Genomic DNA, 17,492 nt, shown 5'->3' with positions numbered 1-17,492 from the left:
ATTTTACGCTTTATCATCATAGGATACCTTCCTAATTCACCATATAATGCAACAAGGTTTGTACTTTTACGAACGTGTAATATTTTTCGCATGAATTTATTATGAATAACTTCTATATCATTTGCACTATGGTATCCAAATATTTCTGAGCCATAATTCAAAATTGATCCAACAAGACTATCGAATAAGTTACATTTTTCTTATGAGATTCAATTGCTTATAAATGATAAGTAAATTATGAAGTGCATATAGAGAGTGTTTTGCTATGTGTTTTTGTGTTCTATTCCAGTTGCCGTTTTAGATAGGGTTATTCCTAAGTATTTGAACGAATCCACGATTTCTAACACTACGTTATTAAAAATGAAAGAATGCGTTGTTTTTCGTCCTTTTTCGAAAATCATTATTTTTGTTTTAGATGTATTTACTCTTAAATCCCACAGACCGCAGTATAATTGTAAGTCATTAAGTATTGACTGTAATGCATGTGGTGTTTCTGTAAAAATGACAGCATCATCGGCAAAAAGCAATACATATAATTTGACGTCGATGCCGTCTATGTTATTATTTATATTCAAAAGAATGTCATTTACGAAAAATAAGAACATCAGACTGGAACTGGGATCTCCCTGTTTAACTCCAATGTTTGACGTGAAAAAAGTTGAGTTTTCTGAACATTGGTACAAACAATTTTACAAATTTAGTGGGCAGGGGATGGTTTACTAAAAATATTAATTTGTTGAATTGATACGTTCATAAGATTGTTACGAAATGGTCTCTAAACAAAGTATATTTACACTGAACAAATTTGAAATGGTGACTAGAATTATTGTTCAGTTTTTATTTAAAGCTCTGGCGGCAATCTTGACCAGCAGACTGGAACCATTTGAGCATTTCTTAAAGAGGTCAATCAAACGACCATTTATGTATAGTGTCATCAAAAGTTAAAAGGAGGAGATGTCTTTTAAACGATTTTCTATTTCTAGCTCTGGGTTTTAAAGACGGCCATCCTACCAACATTTATGTATAATTTCATCAAAAGTTAAGGTGATATCGTTTACAGGATTTTCTTTTTTCACCTCTGACAGTCTGACAGTCATTTTGCAGACCGGAACAATCTAGGGATTTTTTTTATAGAAAATCATGCAATATTGTTTTAGTTTAAGCATGTTGTTTCATAACTAATAATTTTTAACAGATAGTTAAAGAGGAGATGTGTTGTTGACCCATTTTTAGCTTTGGCAGCTATTTTATTGAGTTCTCCGGTACAATTTTAGCAACTATAGAAAAAAACTTCCAAATGATCATTTTTATAGAGTTTCGTTAAAATCTATAGGGCGATTGAGGCCAAAAAGTTATATAAACCTTTCTCTAATTTAAACGGGCATCAGCAGATCAGTTGATGACATTTTTCACACTGCTCTATATCAGAAAGATACATCAGGGGGTGCCAGAGGGAATGTGCAACTTCTTCTTAGGAGTTTGAAGGGGACAGCAGTCTCCCTCATCGACAAGAAAATTTTGGAATTGTGAGAGACTTAAATTGGTCTCAAGTCAATTATAAGGTAGCGTGTAACCAACGCTGAAAAGTCTATGACAATATCTCAATCCATTGAGAAGATGCAGCACGCACTTTGAAATCAGTTTGGATAGAAAAAAAAATAAACGCAAAATAGTAATTTTTGGCAGTTTTTTTATGTCCCCTCGTTCCCATGGTAACAGGAAATTTATGATTGAGTATGATGTTACAAAGGCTATGGTTCAGTCAACATTTGTGCCAAGTTTGGTGAATAATAAAGCATCTTTTATAGTTTTTATAGCAAATTGAGCCTTTTCAATGAAAACAGCCATTTTTGCAGTAATGGGTTATGCTAAAACAATACACATAAAACAGTTTTTAAACCGCTAGTTTGTTTTAATTTAATGTCCGCTTTTAAAATTTATTTCACTAATATCTTAGCTTTGCCACAGTATATACTTCAACACATCTTTTGACACCAAAGTATTTAAGTTAACTGTTAAACCTACCATATGTCAAACCATTTAACATGTAACGTGTTACATTATGCAAGCGAGATATTAGGTTTTAGTAAAAGTAAAGAATTTCAAATTGAACGTAACCAAAGGAGGCACTGTACGATTTGTAACAGTGGTGACATAGACGATGAATATCATTTTATTTGTATTTGGTCATCATACAATCAAATCCGAAAACGTTATATTAACAAATTTTATTTTTACAGACCAAGTGTTGTTAAATTTATAGAACTTATGCAATCTGTAAACTATTCTGTAGTAATTGAACTATGCAAATTGATACGAGAAGCATTTATAATAAGACAAAACATTGTAAACTATACTAAAGTAATATTTAAGGCTGTTTCCTGTAATCATTTACATGTGTATATATTTTTATACTAATTTTTCACGTTTTGTAATGAATATATCTGATATTTATGTGTAAATGTATTATTAAAATGCCTAGATGTGTTAGTTTACTTTAAAGTCATAGCGGCTATTCGAATCATCGGTTTTTCTTAAATCGATATCCAAGAAACAGATAAAGTCTTGCTACCACTTTTTTGCAACAACTGGCAAGTTTGTATATGATGCAAATAACTGCTTGAGAGCTGGAAAAGGCAAAGGTGAATAAATGAGCGTGAGCGAACAACAGTATATCATGTGTCTGTCACGTTTTATAATAATTGCAGAATCAAAACTTACAAATGTTTATGAAACAATGGTCTATATATCATTTATATATAATTTGTTTATATATTATGCATACTAAGTTAAGACTCAAAATAAAGCCCATAAAAAATGAAAATTCTTTGCTGAAATGTTTTATATTAATTAATATTTGTAAATGAAAACTTGATAAATGTGATTTGAGAGTAATTTTACAAGTATATCTGAAGTTACATACAGCTGTCAGACGTTAGTGTGTGTGGGTCTACTACTTAAGCTGACTTGAAAGGGACTTGTTTGACAGAGGGACTAATGCCTTTCTTGCTGCGCTTCAGGACTTGCTGCGCTTTTGGACATGCTGTGCTTCTGGACATGCTGTGCTTTTTGACTCGCTGTGCTTTTTGACTCGCTGCGCTTCTAGATTTGCTGCACTTCTAGACATGCGGCGCTTCGGGACTTGCTGCACTTCTAGACTCGCTGCAATTCTAAACTCGCTGTTCTTCTAGACTCGCTGCTCTTCTTGACTTGCTGCGCTTCTTGACTCGCTGCGCTTTAGGACTTTCTGCGCTTCTTGACATGCTGTACTTCTTTACTTGCTGCGCTTCAGGACTTGCTTCCCTCTAGATACTTGCTTCTTTATTTCTCTCAATATATATAGCAACGGCACGAACCTGATAGAAAACAATTACCGCGATGTCACAATATAAATAACGTCGTAGTTAAATAAAACAAAAGTGTGTTTTTCATGTCTGTATTGTTACCTGTTTTGAATGTTTCCATGTTTTGTGATGTCTGTCTTGTTGGATTGGCGCTACCCCCTCCTTTTTCACCCTTACAGCCCTTATCTCTTTAATTCCCACGTTGGCCCGTTTAAGTTTTTTTTTATTTCACACATTACTTGTACCTTTCCTTTCGCCGCCCTTATGTCAACTCCCGGTTTTGGTTTGGTGCTTTCTGGGTGCCCTGCTTGAGTGTGTCGGGGGATTGAATCCTGTGAACGTTGCATTTGCCTTGTTGATCTTTATTCTCGTTTTTTTCTTTGATGCACTTAAATTTTTATAACTTGCAACATGAAATAAAAATACAAATAAAAGTTTAGCAAAATATCTTTAAACTGATATCAAAATGAATTTCATAAGATTCGTGCCGCTTAAACAAACATAAAATAAAAAGATAAAAATATGAAAAAAAATCACTCTTGACAACAGCTTTGCAATGATATATTGTGTTTGAACATATTATGAATATCAGATACATGTATAATAATAAGAATCGTAAATTATGACAAGAAATCAACTAGATAAACTTTACAAACGTTCATTGGATCACCTTTTTTCAGATTCTATGCCTCACTATATTAGGTATGGTAGCTGTTTAAAAAGTGTTCCTATACTTTCACTACACTGTTGTTACATTTCTCTTCTCCATTGGGATCATTGTTCCCAGCACATTTTGTGTCTGTTTAATCTGGTGACAGGGCCTTGAGTTATGTTATACTCATTTAAACCGAGTCTGCAACGTTCAATGCTTGCCAAGGATCTCCCCATTTCTAGATGTGTAAATGAAAAATTTAGAGAAAGAGATAGTTTGATATAGCTATAAACATTTATTTTTCTAAAAAATATATAAATAACAAAGCAAGACAATATATCTAATAAGATGAAAACATATTTTTTAATCATATTCCAAATTATTATTATGTCATCATTTTTGGTTGGGTTTTACTTCGCACCAACACAATATATATATATATCATATGGCGACTCCATATATACAATATAAATGTCGTGTAAGTTGAATATCTAGTACTAAAAACTAGAAATCATTATATTGTATTTCAATAGGTAGGATGGACTATTATAATTAGATTTAAAATATAAATGTATGTACAGATTTATGGAAAACAGTTAATTAACCAGTTAACAAAATATAGCATACACACTTTAAAATTGAAATTGAAAACTCATTTGTTTATTGTTATTTTTGAGTCGAAATTCTGTATTACTTCTAATTACATGTAATTTGTCATATTATAACTATATGTATATAAAATTAAATGGAATAAATTAGAGATGATATTGTAATACTTTAATAGTTTCTTAAACAATTGATGTAGGAATCCATGTCGTATTCCGCGTAAATACAAAGATGACAAATAAGGCAAAAACTATTGATAAAATGCAACCTGTTTTTGCATTTTTCTTCTTTCTTTTGTTCGTATAATTCCATTTCTCGTTACTGCTTTTGCGTTGTTTCGCTTTTTGGCAATACTATTTGTTTGCTTTTGCGCATTGTCGTATTGTTGTTATTTCGCAGTGTTTTATATTTTCGCTTCTTTTTAGTGATGCCTTGTCGCATCTTTGCGTTAAGGTAACGCATGTGAAAATTTTAAATATGTCTTATGTCTTATCGAAAGGAATAATGAAGTTAACCATTACAATTATATTTTTTCACATTTTATAAGCTTTCACCGTTGCATTTAATGTTCCCATGCCCTTGTACATGTACTAACAAACGCAAAATGCAACGGTGTAACAATGAAAAAAAAAGGAAATCGCAACAATGTAAAAACATTCGAAAATACTTCAAACTTAGACTTTTTCGTATCTTTGTGTTTAGCATATTTTCATATTTGCTGCGACATTACAAACACAGCACGCCTTTCTTTCGTCAGTCGTTCACTTTTTATCCTTGATAATGCAAACATGTGAATACTAAGTCAAAGTTTGTCGTTTCTTCGCGATTTTATTTTGCATATGTGCATTTACATTTGCAAATACGATTTGGCGTTAATCAGCAATTGTTAGTTATGAATATGTTCCGTTAGTTTTTAATTGCTTTGTGACGTAATCTAAACGTTTGTAATATGAAGCATTAATATGGATATCATCAACAAATTCCCCCCAAGTCAATTCATATAATACTTCTTCTAAACAGTCCAGTGCAAAATGCTCAAAATTTAGATGAAACTTGTTAGCAAATAAGTGAAGACCACTGTAAGCCTTTGATAAATCTTCAACACCTAAAATGCACACATTTCTGACAAAAAATCCTCGACACATGTTGTTATTTTGCCCGTGCCATATAACATAACGAAGAAATAATTTCCTAAGTGGAGACCCAGCAACTTTACCTGAAACATATATGTTGTCATATAGGTCAAAAGAGAAAAACGCTTCAATCATTACAGTGATAAAATGAAATAATTCCCAAGCTTGTGTTTACCATTTAAATACGAAACTGCTTATCTCGTCATATTGTAGGGTATAAAACAAGAATACAATTATTGATTTAAAAGATAATGAAATTGAAGAAATAAAGAAAAAAAGAAATCGTATAAATATGAGACCTCCGGATAAAAATGAGCTGTTCAGTATGAGTGTGCCTGTTCACGACAAATAATCATTATATCTAATAATGGGAAGTACCTTATATACATAACACTAGCTACCATATTTTTTTAGTACTTACCAAGGTAGGTACCTGGAATACCTAAATGTGGGTTGTAATTTATTGAAGAAAAGAAAAGTTCATCCGGAATATGTGTTGACTTCAACCATTCTAAAAAGTCACGTGCTCTTGTATCATGAATACAGAAATCGACAAAGAACCTATTGGCTGCAATATGCATTGACCCAGAAGTAACCCTTATACCATGGGGCGCAGGCGTTTGTTTCATAGCGATTCGAGCCTGCAACTGTGGTGTATTCCTGAATTTCAAAAATTATGCATTTTTGTTATATCTATTGCTTAACTGTTAAGAAGCTAATAAGATAAAACTTCGTACATTTATTAAAGAAATAATTAACCTGAACTTTTTTTATTGTAAAATCATACTAAAATGCGGGAACAAATTGAATATTTCTAAAAGCATTTAATCGATAAAACATATTCATATGAATAAAAACAACATATATAAGGAACTGTTTACTTGTTGAATATATATCTGGTACAAATACAAAATACATAGTTAATTGGAACCATAGCTTCCATTGCATCAAGAAAGTAAATACTATTACAATTTTAATTTTAATCTTTAAATAGCAATGTTAGTCCACGTTAAAAATACATCTATTTTTAAAACAAAATGGCTCTTACGCTACTTCTTTTCCTGACGCAATATTTGCCCCGTCTAAAGCCTTGAGAGCTGCCACAATATAACGATTAGTTTTCAAAGGAAATTCTTGTCCAGCCAGATTCATGTAATATTTCCAAGCTTTAAAAGGCCACAGTGTTTCCATGCACACTAATTCTGCTTGTAAGAGTGAGAAATTTCCCCAAGTGACATTAACTGATTGTTTAGCAATAACCACATTTTTAAAACAACTGGCAATGTTTTTTAAAGCTGTTTTTTCTGCTGGACGCATCTTGAGATCTATATGAATACAATAGTAATTTTGAGGTCTGTAAATTAGACGCAGGAGTCTTTCCACCTGTTCAATGTCAGTATAAGCAAGAATAGAAAAAGCAATGGGAAATGTACGTTCTTCTTCTGAAAGGGGATGCTGTATATACCCCCTCATGTTACGAAAAAAAGAGCAGCTACGCGTTATATTTAAGAAAAAGTCCGAGTTAAGATATAATTTCGCGTTATGACCAGAATTCATTATTGTCTTTGCTTTTAATATCTCATATCTGTCATTATGTATAAGTTTTGAGCAATTAACACCATCTGAATTTCTGATTGGTCGGTAGTATTTTGTAAAAATGTCGTTTCGGTACTTTGCGTCCTGTGCTAACTCAATTGTTTTCTCTTTGCTTATTTCTACGTCAAACGTTTTTCGACTTAATTTCTGTGAGAAAATATCGGTTGCTTTTTCAAAGTATATTTGTTCTTTAAGATACCAAATAGACTGTGAAAATATAGAAATGAGCAAAATAATTGATAATTTACATAAGTCTTCTCTTGTGACCATAAACGGTAAATATTTTACGATTTTACAAAGAACAGTTATATCATTTGTTGCCATAGTTGTTTCAAAGTTCAATCAATTTGAATATTTCCATCAACATTTCATCCTTTCCATTTATATATCCCCTTAATGTTCATACCAGATTTGGATATTTAACAGTGAGATAAACACAATGAATTCTGCCACCAGAGACGTAATACTTGCACATTTATTCTGCATGTTTTCCCGTCAGTGTGTAACTTGTTATTTGTTTGAGAATGCACTTTAAAATCAATTTTGTTGTCAAAAGACAAACTTTTATAAACAAATTTTTCACGTATGATAATTAAACACACTTCATGTTACGTATACGGTTTCCAATACCCAGAAACAATTTAAAGATATACCTCTCAACTGTACAGAGCTACAGGATCATAGTGCATATCAAATTGGTAAGCAAATAAAGCAAAGCTTTTGTAAGCCCTGTACAAGTTTTCAGTGCAAAATATGCATTTAATTCTCCATAATAGGTTTACATGACAATATCTCACACTAGGAACATGTGGGGAAACATGAATGAAGAATGGCTCCAAGCAATAGGTCTCTGCTTATATACACAATTCATATTAAGTAAAAATGACATGTTTTTTTATTTTGTACATATGTAATATTCAAATTCCAATTGCTATTATTTCTTTCATTTACTTAATTTTAAATGACATAGCCAAAATCCAAGGAATAAACTATTCATAAAATATTAATTTTCTGTAAATAGCTTTTATTTTGCTAATATATCAATATCGATATATAATTATTTTTAGATTTAATTTCCATATAGGATCCACCCACTGTTTTAATCACCACTAGAATATATATTTACTGTTATTAATAATGCATACAATCAAATTATATTTTCATTGAATGGGTTTTAGTACACAACTTAAATATAACAATTAATTATATATTGTATTTGATAATCTTTAGTGACACTTTCCAAATTTGATTTCATATAAAAATTCAGAATTAAATGAAAATTTAATCAAACGCATAATCCATAGTTGAAATGTAAATCATTAATCATAAACATTTGTTTACTCCTTGTTAACGTGTTGCAAAAAATAATCTTTTGAATTTGTATTCCATCATGAATTGATGACAATATCCCTAAAATGCACTACACATTTAGGGCATGTTTTTTCTTTCACATTTACTATCAACTTCTCTTTAAGTCTTGAATATTAGCTGCTTAAATTTTTCTCAAGGGTACGATACTGGTGAAGTATTTTATTTAGTATCATATTTCGAACTTATACTGAACAAACAGATATATGTAATTATTGCAATTTAAGAAAAGTACACTCTATATAATAAGCCCATTAGTTACAATTCTATATTTTCTTACTTACCAAGAAATGATCCTGGGATTCCAAGATGTGGATTATAATTCAAAGAAGAAAAAATGATTTCCTCCGGAACCTTTGTCCCAATGAGCCATTCTGTGAATTCCTTTGCTCTTTTGTCGTGTATGCAGAAATCAACAATTATCTAATATTCATTGATCCTACAACAATTTGGATCTTATGCGGCGGAACAATCTCCGAAAAATTATGAAGGCTATCTGAAACTTTCCTCCCTCTGAAAAAGGAGTTGAAACAATCTTATTGATAAAGAGCTTATTATACATTGTTAAGTTAAAATGCTTAATTCTCTTTGACGGGTACAGAGCTGTCAAAACTATACTGAACGTGGCGCTAGCGATTACAATTACTTAACTTACAATTAATGTTTAATATGGATTTTGAACTCACAAAAAATGAAATCGAGACTAGATGGGGTACTGTATGGATTTGATATGAACCTTTTGGACTATGGAATATAACGGGTACGATATGGATTTGATATAAACATTTTGGACTCTGGAAATAAAAACGAGATTATATCTAATAATTATTAAATATTATATAATTATTTATATTGGAACATCGCGTAGTTCAAATGTTTAAGTGAATTGATTATATTTTATAGGATATGAAATGAAGTGTTTTCTTTACTTATGAGAAATGATACAGTGAGTTTGGTACATATGATATATGGTATTGTGTATTCGGGACTTATGATAAACCCCATTAAACGGTACATTAAATACGGTATTAAGTATTTTGATATAGTGTATTTGGTACGAAAGATAAATGATATTGTGTATTCGGCACTAACGATCGATGGTACAGCTCTGAACAGACTCAAAACGTTTCAGTTATGACATTGTGTTTCTAAGTACTAAAAATAATGAAGTTTTCAGATTTATTCGTATCTAAAAGTAAAAAAAAACCTATACCTTCTTAATGATCTTTTGACGATATTTGCACCGTTAAGTTCTTTTAGGATTGAAACAATTTGATGGTTTGTCATTCAATGAAATTCCTGCCCTGATAAATTGATGTAATACTTCCCTTTGTAAAATAACTATAAAATGTTCATAAATTCATGTTCTGCTTAAAATGGTGTAAACTCCTCTCATACTGTCTTTTGTAATAAACACTTTTTTGAAACAATTTGAAATGTGTCTTAAAGCTATTTACCCTCCTATATATATGTGAATGCAATAGTAGTTTTGAGGTCTATACATGATACTTAAAAATCTTTCAACTTGTTCAATGTCAGTATATACATGTACTTAAAATGCAGCTGAAAATTCATGTTTTTGTGATTGCTGTATATATACAGCTTCTCGTGTCACGAAACAAAGAGCAGTTACGTGTACTATTAAAGTAAAATTCTGAAGTAATTTTTTTCCTTAAAAATCTGATTTCCTTTGAGACTTTTCAGCTCTAATTTTCTATTTCATTTTTTAGCATAATTTGTGTAAAGTTTTTATTCGTATTGGTCGATTGTAAGCCATGTAGTTGTTCTTTCGATTGATGGCATCATCGTAGAATTCTTCGCTATTGCAACTGTGCTATTGTAATCATTATCTTTTTGTAGAATATTTTTAATTTTTGCCAAAGAAGATATCAAGTGCTAAAATACCCAATATTGACAAGCACACACTGTAGACAGCCATCTATTGATGATAACAGCTTCTCATTAAGATATCAGATTCAGCACGGTCGTATCATTAACATGGTCAATGAAAGTGTGTCTGTAAAAAGATAATAAAACAGGTACATGTGATTTCTGAATTCTGATATAATATGCATTGAGTCCTAATAAAAAGTATATTTATACTCAACGTATGTGTTCCCTGCGATTTTACCTTCATGTCATATTGTTCACTTTTCCCCATATCGATAACTCGGCATACTGTGCTTAAACATAGAATGTTAGATAATAGTTCTTAGCAGTTATATTATGTCTGGACTTGAGAGTATCTTCGTAAAACTTTATTTGTTCAATATGCATACATAAGATAAATTTGTTCATCGGTTTATTATAACATGTGGGAAAAACAAGATTTTAAAAGCAGTCTTCTGTGTTTTACAAGTTCACATATAATCAAAAAATATCACTATAAAGTACTAATCAAACCGATGGTAAAAAAAAATCGGAACAATTGTAGTTTTAGCTAAAATTGACGAGATTTTATGAGTTTAATGCCTGTAATACCGGTACCTCTTATCATCAACTGTAAAGAAGTATTCAGAGAAATATGCTCAAATTGTAATCTTTCCTGTCTGTCAGTAAAGTTTATATAAATTTATTATAGTTCGATTGTGTCAGACGCAATAAGCTTATTGGAACACTCCCAAATCTGGTCCTGAAACCAACCAGTACTAAGCAATGCATGCAAAGTTTCTCGTTCAATGAAACAACGGTTTGTCCCAGACGCAGTTTGAACCCATGCGGCCAGCAATCATTTACTTGTCCAACGAGTTAACCACTCGGCCACGGGCTTGATTGTTTGCCTAACCTGCAGCCCCTTAAATCACGTCATTGTTGTCATATTGATTCCAGCACTTTAAGTGCTGAAAATTGAATACAGCTTAAGCCAGTGCTAGTGAACGTGGTTTAACGTTTCACTTTTTTCATTATCCCTTATGAAAAGACACAATCAACCGAATCTGCAATTTTCCTGTACTTTGTTATTTCCTTGCTTCCTTTTAAGATATTTTTACATGTTTAACAAAATCTCCAAAATCATTTGTTATTTTTGTGATCTTCATTTATAAAAAAGAATCACAATGTATTCTCAAATTCAAGCCATTGGACAATGAATAAAAGTTTAAAAAGAATGTATGCATGGTGAACTAAAAAAAAACCCTTTATTCATTTTGTATCAAATTAATCTAAAATGTAAATATTTGACTCAGATTCATTTTGAAGCTTACCATTTACACAATATTCAATTGCAGTTATCATAAACAGAAGTTAAGTTATATCAAATAATCAAAGATAAACACGATACCTTGTATATTCTATCCACATATATCCCCCGTTTATGAGAATCCTATCTTATAAAAATATTTTGAACTAAACTGTTACATATTTGTATTCAAAGCTGTTACATAATCAATTAAAAAATGCCTAAGAACTTCGATACAACATGTGTTGTATCCTAATACCTTTCCCCGCTTTAACTTTAATACATTGAACATTTAATATTTCGTCTTTATCTTATTTAAATGACTCATAAAGGCTGGAATATATCAAAACAGGAAAACTATTCTGATGCCTTAAAAATTGAGTATTTCGTGTTTTATACATTTAACTGACTCAAATGAAATCCTGGAATATATCAAGACAGAAAAACTATTCTGCTATCTTTGAAATTTTATGTTCCATCACTTTAGTGTTCTTCTGTTTACATGTCTTTGAAATAATACCATTAACACCATTATATGGTGATCAGAATCGGTCTGTAATGAAGGAAATAACTAGACGACAAGGTGAAAATGATAGCGAAAAAAGAAAGAATGTGAATCTGACTAATCATGACCCCGTCAATACAACGGCTGAAGTTCAATTAAATACTGCAAAAAGGATAAAAGAGAGAAAAAGAAACTATGATGATTTGAAAAAGATTTCTGAATTCTCAAAACACGTCAATAGGATTAACACTGAACCAATAAGGAATTCCTCCGGAGCTGATCGGAATGTAGATATAATAAAAAGTTTTAAAAAAAAGCAGTCAACACAAAATTAAAAATCAAGAGATCGTTGAATTTCGAAAATATGTGTACATGAAAAACTATCAAAGGATAAAAAATTATGATGGAGTAAATTGTCTTAAGATTTTAAAAAATGATCAAAATGAGATAACAAAGTCTAAAAGATTAATGAGAAATTTTAGAACATCAAAGACAGAAGTTAACAACAACGTTTTATTTGAATATTACAAGAAATTGTTCTAAATTTCGGCATGAAAGGGGTTACATCAATCATCCCCTGTCTGAAGATGAATATGAATTTCCTCTTGCTTTTTCAATACTGACCTATACAGACATTGAGTTGACAGAACGTCTTTTACGTTTAATATACAGGCCTCATAACTTCTACTGCCTTCATATAGATTTTAAGATGTCTAAGAATGACCAAAGAACTTTAAGAAATATTGCAAATTGCTTATCAAATGTGTTTATTGCCAATGAATCTATTGATGTGAAATGGGGAAACATTTCATTAATAAACGCAGAATTGGCTTGCATGAAAACTCTTTGGCTATATAAGAATTGGAAATACTACATCAATCTCACAGGACAAGAATTTCCGCTGAAGACCAACCGTCAGATTGTCGCTATTTTAAAAGAATTAGACGGTGCCAATATAGTTAGTGGTAATGCTGAAAAGTAAGTGTAACGTTTGAACGAAACACCAGTAGTGACATTCAGATATCAGACTTCACACATCATAGTGTTTAGTGTGTACATAGATTTCTGAAGCTTGCAGTGTGAGGTGTAAATGTTGAAGTCTGGAAATTTGAATTATGTTTCAACCTTGTGCATTTACTGATCACGCGGTTTGACAATAATGACTTTCCCCTCAATAACATACAGTAATACAGCTTCCATTCAGGATAAGCTAGATATAGTGGTTTGCATGGCATGCATTTTCTTGCACCCTACAAATCAAAATATCACTTTAATCTTCAGTATTCACTGTAAAGAAACCATACCCCAAATGCCACGCATCAAACGTTATACTACTGGCTCATCATCTATGAAGAGTGAAGTTTTAAATTTGAATGTCACCAACGTTTGTTCTTAGGTGTGCAATAACATAATGATTTATTTTACCAACATTCATTATGTTGACAAAAACACAAAAAAAATACAATGTTTGCTTTTTATTAAAAGTGGGGTATTGGTAAAAAAAGATACATGTATTTTGGGGACTTTATTTAAATAAAGATAAGGGAAAGTGCAAGATTTTGGTTTTAAGAAATAAAAGCCCTTTTACGGGTTCCGCTATCAGGAAAATAATGTCATTTGATATCTAGTTGTCACCGATTGTTCGACTTTGTTTTGTATTGTTTTTGTATCTTAAATTCATTATAGTTTCTAATGATTCCAGAACTTTTGTTGTAGATTGAATTGTGCGTAAGTCTATGATAGTGGGTGTGTGAATAGTTTCAGTTTCAATACACTCATATAAACTGATTCCATAATCCGACCCTACGATTTTCACATTATATTTTTGTTTGCTGTTATTTACAACGTCTTCTGGGGATCTCCCCTATTCAATTTTGATTAACAAAGTGTTTGTGACTGCTTAAAAGTTTATTTCAGTATTGCTATGTGCTGATTTTGACCAACACAGATACGATTGAGAATACATTTGTAATTATGGAATTCGATGCATCCAAGTAAAATTTGCACAAAAATAATACATTAGCCATTGGTGACTTTCTGCAGGTTTTTACTTGTGTAATAATTGTTAAATAATCAATATAACAACTAAGCTGTATTTTGGTACATAATACTTCCTAAAACCTTCCACCCTGCAAAGATACACAAAAACCAACCTTAATCAGAAATGACACTTCATGTACAAAATAACAAAATACATACTTTGAATGTAAATTGCTACACCACGGATGACTTCAAAATTTAAAAGAACTATTTTGTTGACTTTGTAATCATATATCAAAGGTCCTAACACGTCGATTTATTTTAATTTCACGCTAAATGGTTCCAAAGACAATATATATACACGCGAATGCATTTGGAAGTTTCCAATAGAACACTATAAAATTCTTTGTAAGACAATCCAGTGTACCTTTACAAATATTATGTGAATGTTCCAAAAGATTTGTTTATCGTCTTCAAGTATTTTATTCTTTATTTTCAGAGCAAGGACTGTCTTTGCAAAACGATATAAAATGGCTAAGTCACCCCCACCTCATAATATTACACTTGCTAAGGGATCCATGCATGTCGCTGTTAACAGATATTTTGTTGATTTCTGTCTTCATGATCAAAGGTCTCTTGACTTTTTAGTTTGGTTAAAGCAAACTAAAATACCAGATGAGTTTTACTTTTCATCCTTGAACCATAACCCACATCTAGGAATCAAAGGTTCTTTTACAGGTAAGTTAAAAATTCAAAAAAGTAGGTTTTGTAAGTATTATAATTTATGATTTAACAATTATTTATTAAAAAGACTTCATATTTAATTTTTGAAAAAAAAAAAAATCATGATCTAAAATGTCTCGTTTTACGAAAAGTTCAATAAATGAAAGAATATCGATATGAGTATCTTTAATATGTAAGGCCATCTAACATTGATTATATCTTGAAACATTCCACATATAGTTATCTACAAGTCTGTTTTATTTCTTTATTCTCTATATGTATTATACAAAAGCAATCTTATGCACAGTATAAATATTCGAATAGATAAATTAAAATAAAGTATGTTGTTGTCTTTCGATGGATTTTTACTCGGCTTATTGACAATTTTGTTTATTATTGGTTTATTATAAAAACAAAATATACATAAGTTTTATAACGAATAATTGATGATACTTTTAATAATTTTTTAAAGGAAAGGCGGAAGCATACGATTTAAAACCATACTTTTTGCGTTACGTTATCTGGCAATATCCTGGTCGTATACCATGCAATGGAAAATTTGTTAGAGAAGTGTGCATTATCGGACTAATAGACCTACACAAAGCTTACAATAGTACAGAATTATTTGTAAATAAATTTCATCTTGACTTTGAACATATAGCACTAGACTGCTTAGAAGAAGTGTTATATGAAAAGACATGGGTAGAGTATATGAAAGACCTGCCTGTCAATACAAGTTATTACAGGACATTAGATTACGCAAAGTTACAACTGAAAGTGTGATGAACATGTGATATCTTCGTTTCTGACAAAACAATTAAACCTTAATTGTTATTTAAGAGCACAAATGTTATCAGTTCAATGTATAACTAAAGTCCAACCCCGTTTATTCGAAGTGCCTTGGACTGAATATTTACTTCGAATAATCGGTGGGTTCGAATAATCGAAATCGGAATATTGTGATAGACGAAAACTACCCCACTTAGACTAATATCATAGCAAAACTACCTTTTACAACACACTTACTTCCTGTAATCAATTGAGAAAAATATATTAAAGAAAAGATTGTTGTATTGACATTAAAAACATAAATACTTGCATTTTATTCTACATTATGTATCGTTTCGTTTCGCGCAAAGCCTTGATAATGGCCGTGTTGTCACTACGGTATTTACAGCTAAACTCTGGTATTTTCGATTAGGATACAGACTCTCATGTAGCGTTACAATTAATGAAAAAAAAATGTTTTGGATGTTTTGACAAATTTACATATACTGTATGTATGAAAATTATTGCAATAACAGTTACAAAATCGAACACGGTGCATTGCTTTTCATTTTCGGTAATTAAAGCTGATTAAAGAACACACAAAGAGTTATTATCATGATTGTCTAAATACACGCATGACTGTTGATATTTTTCACAAGTCGCCCGGTCAGCGAGTGGATCTGCGCCAATTAGTCTGGCTTCGAATAATAATTAGGCTTGCTTCGAATAATAGGTGTGAAATTCTTTCATAATTGTATAATCGGGACCGAAATTTTACTTCGAAAAATAGGAGGTATTTGGATAATGCATTTCGAATAATACGCTCGTATTTATATTGATTTATATAGAGATAAAAACGGGACCGCCGATCTACTTCGGATAATGCCGGGTATTCGAATAATGGGTTGTCGAATAACCGGGGTCGGACTGTAATTTAAAGTCAAGGCGGAGACAAACGAATTTAACATCTTTCTCTACGTTTCATTATCTGGAAATACTCTAGTATTGATCGATGCAGAGGAAAATATATTATGCATAATTGGAGAAGAAGACCTACACAAAGCTTACCATGGTAAAGAATTATTTGTAAATGAATTTAATCTTGACTTTGAACATTTAACACTCTACTGCTTAGAAGAAGAACAAACACGGGAAGAGTATCTGAAAAACCTGCGAGTCGATACAAGTTATTACAAGGCATTAGATTTCGCAAAGTTACAACTGAAAGTTCGATGGACGGCAAGACTGACAAGCAGAACTAGTCCGAGCAAGTCTTTTTCCAATCAAGTGTCTTGAGGTCTTTAAGGGGTTTCTTCTACAAAAAAACAAAACGTTTTTTTTTTCATAAGAATTTCAAATATTAATAAATCAATAGAAATTATTTGTTTGTACATTTGTATATTTTTTGTTTATAGAATATTAAGAACTGTTGGCAGAGTTATAAGTGATTTAGTATACACATGTCCTGTATGTGATAAATAATAATAATAATTTGTTATAGAACATTAATCATTTTCAATTGATAGATAAGTAATATCGGATGATCTTTCTCACACTTACTGACAGCATTTAGATATCATGACTATGTAATAATTTGCTATATGTGATACTAAATTATATCGTCATAACTTGTATAGTT

General features: G+C 31.2%; 2 protein-coding genes across 3 annotated transcripts; one reads left to right on the top strand and one right to left on the bottom strand.

Moving 5' to 3' along the window:
* Positions 1-1,693: 1,693 nt before the first annotated feature.
* LOC132744750 (beta-1,3-galactosyl-O-glycosyl-glycoprotein beta-1,6-N-acetylglucosaminyltransferase-like) lies at positions 1,694-9,454 on the bottom strand. Of its 2 annotated transcripts, XM_060733531.1 has the most exons (4): positions 8,984-9,454; positions 6,784-7,060; positions 6,157-6,395; positions 1,694-5,818 (listed from the first exon to the last, which is right to left on the bottom strand). In XM_060733531.1, exons 2-4 carry the CDS (start codon positions 7,050-7,052, stop codon positions 5,493-5,495), a joined length of 834 nt encoding a protein of 277 aa, XP_060589514.1. In that variant the 5' UTR covers positions 7,053-7,060; positions 8,984-9,454; the 3' UTR covers positions 1,694-5,492. The 2 variants fall into 2 exon arrangements, with proteins under 2 accessions (XP_060589514.1, XP_060589513.1); XM_060733530.1 differs by lacking the exon at positions 8,984-9,454 and having other exon boundaries at positions 6,784-7,844.
* A 3,637-nt stretch (positions 9,455-13,091) lies between these two features.
* On the top strand, positions 13,092-15,868 carry LOC132744760 (N-acetyllactosaminide beta-1,6-N-acetylglucosaminyl-transferase-like). The gene is made up of 3 exons (XM_060733541.1): positions 13,092-13,360; positions 14,862-15,100; positions 15,558-15,868. Exons 1-3 carry the CDS (start codon positions 13,092-13,094, stop codon positions 15,866-15,868), a joined length of 819 nt encoding a protein of 272 aa, XP_060589524.1.
* The last annotated feature ends 1,624 nt before the right edge of the window (positions 15,869-17,492 follow it).

Source organism: Ruditapes philippinarum, unplaced genomic scaffold, assembly GCF_026571515.1.
Source record: "Ruditapes philippinarum isolate M1 unplaced genomic scaffold, ASM2657151v2 ctg2130_1_1_1_1, whole genome shotgun sequence".
In the NCBI taxonomy this organism is placed as follows: Eukaryota; Metazoa; Mollusca; class Bivalvia; order Venerida; family Veneridae; genus Ruditapes; species Ruditapes philippinarum.
The sequence above is the reverse complement of the archived record's forward strand: the minus strand, read 5'-3'. Positions and strand labels throughout refer to the sequence as shown.